The sequence below is a fragment of the Narcine bancroftii genome, chromosome 4 (assembly GCF_036971445.1).
Source record: "Narcine bancroftii isolate sNarBan1 chromosome 4, sNarBan1.hap1, whole genome shotgun sequence".
Classification (NCBI taxonomy): domain Eukaryota; kingdom Metazoa; phylum Chordata; class Chondrichthyes; order Torpediniformes; family Narcinidae; genus Narcine; species Narcine bancroftii.
In genome coordinates this window covers 233,334,076-233,342,438 of record NC_091472.1, presented here as the reverse complement: position 1 = coordinate 233,342,438, position 8,363 = coordinate 233,334,076, and the positions used below count along the sequence as shown (strand labels likewise).

The 8,363-nt window shown below is 39.7% G+C and overlaps 1 protein-coding gene across 5 annotated transcripts in view; it reads right to left on the bottom strand.

Moving 5' to 3' along the window:
* Positions 1 to 3,391: 3,391 nt before the first annotated feature.
* The window catches only part of als2b (alsin Rho guanine nucleotide exchange factor ALS2 b), a 164,527-nt gene continuing 159,555 nt past the window's right edge, over positions 3,392 to 8,363 (bottom strand). For all 5 annotated transcript variants that reach the window (XM_069934315.1, XM_069934314.1, XM_069934318.1 and 2 more), the window contains 3 exons: positions 6,956 to 7,105; positions 6,649 to 6,745; positions 3,392 to 6,048 (listed from right to left, as the gene is read on the bottom strand). In XM_069934315.1, the coding sequence (XP_069790416.1) occupies positions 6,010 to 6,048; positions 6,649 to 6,745; positions 6,956 to 7,105 (286 nt within the window). In that variant the 3' untranslated portion in view covers positions 3,392 to 6,009. The remainder of the gene's footprint in view (positions 6,049 to 6,648; positions 6,746 to 6,955; positions 7,106 to 8,363) is intronic.

Below are 8,363 nucleotides of genomic sequence, written 5' to 3'. Positions count from 1 at the left end.
CGAGAGAGAGAGAATCTCGAGAGAGAGAGAATCTCGAGAGAGAGAGAATCTCGAGAGAGAGAGAATCTCGAGAGAGAGAGAATCTCGAGAGAGAGAGAAATCTCGAGAGAGAGAGAAATCTCGAGAGAGAGAGAAATCTCGAGAGAGAGAGAAATCTCGAGAGAGAGAGAAATCTCGAGAGAGAGAGAAATCTCGAGAGAGAGTGAAATCTCGAGAGAGAGTGAAATCTCGAGAGAGAGAGAAATCTCGAGAGAGAGAAATCTCGAGAGAGAGAAATCTCGAGAGAGAGAAATCTCGAGAGAGAGAAATCTCGAGAGAGAGAAATCTCGAGAGAGAGAAATCTCGAGAGAGAGAAATCTCGAGAGAGAGAAATCTCGAGAGAGAGAAATCTCGAGAGAGAGAAATCTCGAGAGAGAGAAATCTCGAGAGAGAGAAATCTCGAGAGAGAGAAATCTCGAGAGAGAGAAATCTCGAGAGAGAGAAATCTCGAGAGAGAGAGAAATCGAGAGAGAGAGAGAAATCGAGAGAGAGAGAGAAATCGAGAGAGAGAGAAATCGAGAGAGAGAGAAATCGAGAGAGAGAGAAATCGAGAGAGAGAGAAATCGAGAGAGAGAGAAATCGAGAGAGAGAGAGAAATCGAGAGAGAGAGAGAAATCGAGAGAGAGAGAAATCGAGAGAGAGAGAGAGAGAGAAATCGAGAGAGAGAGAGAAATCGAGAAAGAAAAATCAAGAGAGAGAGAGAAATTGAGAAAGAGAATCGAGAGAGAGAGAGAGAGAAATCGAGAGAGAGGGGACTCGGATCTAGGTGTTCCAATAATAGGAAGATGCTGGTTTGATTGGTGTTTGGATAGCATGACATCAATTATAAATGCAAGATACGGATTAGTGCAATATAATTTCCTACATCAATTATACCTCATACCAAAGAAGTTGCGTAAATCAAAATCTGAAATATCAGAAATGTATTTTAGGTGCAGAAAAGAAATGTTTTTACATGCTACACAGTTGAGTGTAGTAATATCCTTCTGGCAGGATATTACTGAACCATTAAACAGGATACCAGGGGTGGCCTTCAAGGGTAACCCAGAGCTTTATCTTTTGGGCAACTTTATTGCAATAAGCAATAAATTAACTAAATTCAAAATTTCATTTGTTAAAATAGCCTTAGCAGTGGCTAATATATTGCAATTATTTGGAAATCTGACTCTCTTCTACACATAGCATGATGGATTGCTGGGGTGAACAGTTGCATAACTATGGAAAAATTACATACAACTTAAACAAATGATACATTCAAGATATGGCAGCAATATATGGATTATATTGGGGCCCAATTGTAATTATAAATACAATAATAAAAAGGATAATAATAAATTCTGCAATAGTATAAATGCAAGTAACTTCCCCATATGGATTTTTTTTGATGGTCAACAAATGTGAGCCCTGATGGTGTGTGCATTTATAATGTGAAAGGGAGGAGTTGTTTTTTTAAGAAAATGTATATTTAATATTGGAGAGTTTTCTATATCTATATGTTATGAAAAAACTTTTTTTTAAAAAGATGCTTTATGTATCAAAACAACCCAATTGATGGGATGTACAGTCAGCTCCTGTGGGAAATCTCAACCATCTTGGAAATGGAAGTCTACGAGCCCAGTTAGGATGAGAAAGGTAGATGTGGCAGGGAATTAAACAAAGTGGTGTCACAACGACAACTTTTCTATCAACAATGGCAAAACTAAGGAGCTGATTATGGATTTCAGGAGGGGAAAATCCAAATACAAACTACCCTTTATCATATATCGATCTTACGATTGAAAGAATACCTCCTTGTTAAAGGCTGTTCTTTCAAAACAATTTTGAATTTGAAAACATCAGACTGAAAACACCATTGCACTCCAAAAATTATTTTGACAGGTAGAATGTCACAATACAAATCAAGATGTTTTATCTCCTTTGCTCTTTCTGCCTCAGGAATAACAGCCAACGCATCTCAACTGCTGCAAATCCATTTTGTAAGGAAGAAACTTCCTTTATTACAGATCTCTGGAAATATTGGCACTGGTAGCATTAAATAGCCAAGAAAATTCTGCGAGGATTGTGCAAAAGAAAATTTGGATGGGATGAATTTCATCCATTGCACAAAATTAACTAAGAATTAAAAAACACAAGGTACCCAAACCATGCCCCCTTCTCACTGCAACCATGAAGAAGCTACATGAGCTTCACATCAAACATCAAGCAGCACAAGGACATCTTCTCTGCCATCAGACAATGAACCACACACTATCTCACTTTCTCTATTTTTGCACAAATTTATTTTAAAAATGCAATTTGTAGTAAAACAACAAATTTCATGATATGTTCATGACAATTAATTTTGTTTCTAAAAGATTTCCAGGACCACTCTGCACAGTTAGAAAAGCCAAGAGTCAGGGTAAGGGCACACAAACAGATTTATCAGTTAAGAGACTAACATTTATGGAACTGTTGTGCTTTACAGGAATGTAAAGAAAAAGCATAATCAATTAAAATGTGTTGAAAATACTTGCAAGTAAGAAAGTGGAGATTTGAGAGGTGTTGCAGTGAGATCATGCAACAGTTGAGCACTGCCATTGAGAAACAGATGGCAGTTCATGCTGGAGGGATGCAGTAGGGAGGAATTTTGTGCAGTGTTCAATGATCTCACAACTCTTGCAGAGAAAGATGACCATCTGTTCAAAGGTTAGAAGAAAACTAAAACAGCATTGAACAATGGGGGAAGGTTGAAAAAAAGGGAGGGAAACTCCATTTAATTCCTACATGCCCTGTCCAAGGTTAATAAGATGGCGATCACCATGTGTTATGTGACAGGCAGTTTCCAGACCAAAGAGATAATGAACAATTTCGTATAGCAAAATCTTAACGTGTATAATAAAACAACCAGTTTGAGAGATTTTATTTTCCTTTTGTGCAGGTTCAAGTTTATATATTTTTTTTTAAAAATAAGTTTTTTTTAGAAATTGTAATTCTTCTCAATGGCAGTATTAATTACATAATAAAACACTAAAATCAACTTGTCAGGTGCAGAGTGGCTCTCGAGGTATTAAACTCCTCTTCCATTTTGTCTTCTGGCCACTTGGTCAAAGAAAAACAATCCATGAAAATAAACATTTGAGAGACTGCCCCAAAAACCAGAGAGTGCAATTCTGCAGATCTTTTCACTATATATCAAAGCCTTTATCAGCTAATTCATTAGTCTGAGGTATGGTCAGTGGTCTAATGTCAGAAACATAGCAATGTTTTATAGAATATGATAAGAATTCAAATTCTGAGATGTTAAATGAGGGATTAAAAAATCATAACATTGGAGAAAATGCCCCTAGCATTTTTTGATATAACACCACCAAAGTTGTGCTCAGTCAAAGAAGTTTATTATCTACACTTATTACAATCCAAAAAAACTTCCCAGAACTGTGTCAAAGTGGCAATTTGAAACATGTGCTTAGTAGTCTAGAGTGGGACAAAGCCACAAATCTGACTTGGAAAAGAGAGCTACTGACTGAACTCAAACCAAGGAAACAATAGTCATGCTTTGTTTCTGTAATCGACTTTCCTCATTAGGATTACATAAGAATAGAATTAACCTTTCCTCAGTTGAAAGTAGTACAGAGGTGTAGCATCTACAATTTTTAATGAACTGTAAAATTTCCTGAAGTTCTTTGGGAAGACCGAAAGTCCACTTGTAAGTATCAAACAACTCCTTTGTCCATTTCCACACATAGGTGAGATTCCATTGCATTCTTGATGATTCAAATAGGAGACATAAAAGGGGAGAGGTTGGGGGAAAATGGTGCAAGGTTCCCAAACCTGTGCATGGATGTCAGGATTGAACTGTTTCAAGGAGAACAAGCCTGCAAATGGGATCATATATTAAAAATAAAACAGAAAATAGAGATCTTCCAGGGAACCAGTGTAAAGGTATCTCAGGGCAGAGGACATGGCATTATCCACAGTCTACACCTCCCAGGATACAGCAGCACTCTCACTCACAGCCACTTTTTCTTCTTTAATGATGACTTTTCATACAGAGTCCAAGTCATAAAGCCTACAAATCCATGTCAACTATCAAGAGCCTATATGCATTCATCCTCCTTTTATTTTCCTCACATTCTGATCAAATCACACCAGGTTCAACAATTAAGCAACCTATTAAAGGCAATACACAATGGCCGAACCACACATCAAAACCAGGGGGGCAGTTGGGCGCAAAGCCCAAGCAGTGGCAGGGAGAACATGTGTACTCCATACAGACGGCACCCGAGGGGAGGAACTCGGGAGCTAGAGGCAGGCAGCGGCTCTGCTACTTGCCACACGACGCTATTTTAATGTTGCTACTTCCAAACCAATCTTTGACACTCTCCATCTCATCCTGATGGAGTCTTTTTGGATCCAAAAGGACAATGTCAATTACTCCCCATATTAAATACCAGTTAGCCCTTTTGGCCTCTCCACTCTTCAGTTGTAAGAATATTTGCTATATATCCAGTATTAGATAATCAAAAGTTCTTCCCACCCACTGTCTCTATGCCTCTGGAATAGGCCATTCCAGGTGGCTCACAGGATGAAACGCAAGCTTCTGACCATAGATAAAGATTCTATTCAGACCAATGGCTTGCACCACCCTCATACTGTCCCATCCAAGCTCATCAAATACATCAAGGCTCATCCACATTTTTTTTTAACCTCTAGGATGAATGATTTCAACACATTTTTCATTGACTTTCCTTGCTTTACCTCATGTAAAATGAATTCAAAACTGCTGTGCACATACTAAATTTCACCCTATCAAATGTCACTAGGGAGCTTTCCTACATGGGCTAGCTCCCAGTTAGACAACACCTGCACCAAGACTCACTCAGATTCCACACATCTATCTCCAAGATCACATTTTGCAGGTTTTGTTATGCTCCAATTCAGACTTCTGGACCATCCCCAAATATGACCACTTCACAATCCACATTTTCAGTTTATAAAGCCCTCAAATTATAGAATTTCTAACCCAAAAACTTCCCAGCTCCTCCACCCCCCCCCCCCCAAGTTGACAAACTACAATTTCTTTTATCCATATTTTTGAGCCCTTTATCACTGCAGACATCCTGTTTTTACCTACTTTGTTCCATTTCATCAAGAGAGCCCTTTAAATGAATGGAAACAGTCCTAATTAATCTGTAAAGGACCCATTTTGGGTCACATCATGCGAAACCTCAACAACATACCTCTCCAACTGTATTCTGCTTAATGAGATTTTTCAGATTCACTTAATTACAATGTGATTTTTATCTCCACTTCAGGCCAATCTTAGGCCTCATCCAACATCACCCAAACCAGGCAGAAAATCTGTTTATCTGCTCATGAAGTATTATAGGTCTAAGTGGCTTGCTAGTGACAGTGTTTTCCATACCTGAGCTACTCTGCACAATACAGAAAGCACCTCACCCTTGTTGGAATAACGTAGCATTTCCCAAAGAGCAGAGCCTTCTGTGACACAAAGCAGTTTTATTAACTACTCTAGTGTGATGCATTTCAATTCCATGTACTACTACATGGCATTTGATGCCTTTTGTCCTTGAGCAGCAATTTACCTTTTATTAGTCAATGAAATACTAATTCCAAGTAAAATAAGATCTACATTTAAATTCAAGTATTCAGACTTAAAACAATACAGCACATGGTCAAGGGGTTGGGTCTGTAATAGGGGCAGCTGCTGGCTGTGTGTATGCAGAGCAGTAGCAGGATTGGTGGGAAAGAGGGTGGGAAACGGGTGTGGCACTGGTGTGAGAGGGGATGGTATATAGGTGCGGCATGGGTGGGAGAGAGGGAATGCAGTGGCCAGGTGGTGGTGATGATGGCAAATGCTTACATATAGGTCAGTGCACAAGTGTACAAGGTCATATGTCCACTTTGGCTTGCCACAGACCCACCCTCATTGTTCACTGGACTATTCCAATCAGCAAGAGAAGGGTTGTTCTATGTTAGCTTCTCATGCTGAATTTGATAATAACAAGCCTGGGGATCAAAAACAAATAAAATGTTAGTAATGAAAGTTTTCAGTATTCAACTGCTTGCATACATGATTTAACATCATTAACTCATTACAGTCCACAAGAGATGAACACAGGCAGAGCACACTACCCCTCACATGCTCCCAACAGAACTGGCAGGACACCAACCACCACCCGAAGGGAGCCACATCTTCTCTGCCCATTCTCCCAATTCTGATTCTTTCATCCTTCCATGTCACCCAACTGAATATAGTAAAACCCTTGTTATCTGGAATTCAAACAACCAACAGCCTCAAGCAACTGGCAAAAAAAATTTTTTTGGAAAATAAATAGGCAAAAAAATACTGAAGTTTAAAATGAGCATAACTCATCATTAGTTTGCCATTCCACACAATCTCAAGCAATTGGAAAAATCACTTATCTACCAATCCCATAGGTGCCAGATACCAGGTTTAAAAAAAACTGTACCTTCTTTTTCTGCACGGCGGCTGCATCTCACTCCCCACATATATGCCACCTCCACCCCAATTCAATTGCTGCCATCTCCCTTATCATACCATCTCCCCTTTTGGTTTCCTTCCCCATGTGACCGACTGAAACTGACCTTGAGTGTTGTGAACATAATACCCTGCTCTCCATGTTGAACTGAGAGGTCCATCAGATCCTCAATAAGATGAACTTCTGATCCTAGATTTCTGATCCTAGAGGATAACAATGTAGGCACAGGTTAGGAGATCACTTGCCATTTCTCATGGGTAGTCAAAGCTCTTTCAAATCACACAAGTGAGGGCAGAAGCTAAAAATCCATGTCTCAGTATATTATCTATGCCAAACCAAACATCAGAGGCTGGATGAAAACATTACATAGCAGCCACACTGAAAGGGAACTGCATGGAGAAGTAATCCCTCACCTTGCCCGAAGCACCACATATAAAAAGACAGGGAAGAGATTGTCCATGGACCACAAGAAGTCTTCCTGCAGCATAGTCAGCACTTCCTGTGTTATCTCTTCAAAGGTTTGCTGGATAACATTCAGTTTGTCAGCTGGAGTGAAAGTGGTGCTGGTGGGAGGTATGAAAAAGACAGACAAGATTATATTCCAACACAAAGCAAGTCACCTCATTATGGCACAGTTAAACATATGAAAGAAACTAGTTCAGATGTCCACTGTTATTCACACCAATACCAGTGCACTATCTTCTCAGATCAGGACTTTAAAACTACAACATTACCACTGCCTGCACCCCATGATCAGACCTGAGCAGTTGACTTGAGCAATGAACATTTTCGTTATTATAGATTAACAACTGACATAGGAGGGGTTTAATGGCTCAAATGTTATAACTAGAGAACATAGGTTTAGAGAAAGGGAGTGGAGGAGATTTAAAAGGGGATACAAGGGGGACATTTTTCACTCCGACAGTGTGATTATCTGCAGTACACTTCCTAAAGGATTGGTTGAAGCTGGGTTGCTGGCAGTATTTAAGACGTGTCAAGATGTGCACTAGATTTTTTCCATTAGGTAATCTCTACCTCTATCTGGTTCACTGTTTCCATCTCTTAACTTGCTCCTGTTTTACTTTTCTCTTCAACTCCTCAATCCCTGTGGTCTCTTCACCTTCTATTCCATATCCAAGTTTAAGTTTATTATCGTTTAATTGTACAAGTACAAACTGATGAAATAGCGTTCTTCAGTCCTCAGAGCAAAAACATGCAAATATGCATCCAGACATAACACACATATAGACGAACAGTACATATGCAGGAAAAGTATTTCAACTGTACAATAAATAGAAAGATAAATTTTAATTTTTAATTTTTAAAATTTAGACATTTCGGCTCATGAGTCTGTGCCATCCAATTTACACCTAATTAACCTACATCCCCAATACATTTTGAATACTAGAGTCTCAGAGGGTTAGTGTGAGCAGTTCCTTTGGTCATTCAGCATTCTCACTGCCCGTGGGAAGAAGCTGTTCCTCAGCCTGGTGGTGCTGGCTCTGATACTCCTGTATCTCTTCCCTGACAGGAGCAGCTGAAAGATGCTGTGTGCAAGGTGGAAGGGTTCCTCAACAGTTTTGCATGCCCTCCTCAGACAATAATCCAGGTAGATCATGGTCGATAGGGGGTGGGGGGTGGTAGGGAAAGGGAGACTCCAGTGATCCTCTGCCACTCTTCTGGTACTGTGGATTGACCTCTGATCCATTTCTCTGTAGTAACTGCACTGTGATGCAACTGGCCGGGACCCTCTCAATAGAAAGTTTACATAATGGTGGCTAGTAGCCTTGCCCATTTCAGTCTTCTCAGAAGGTGCAGTCA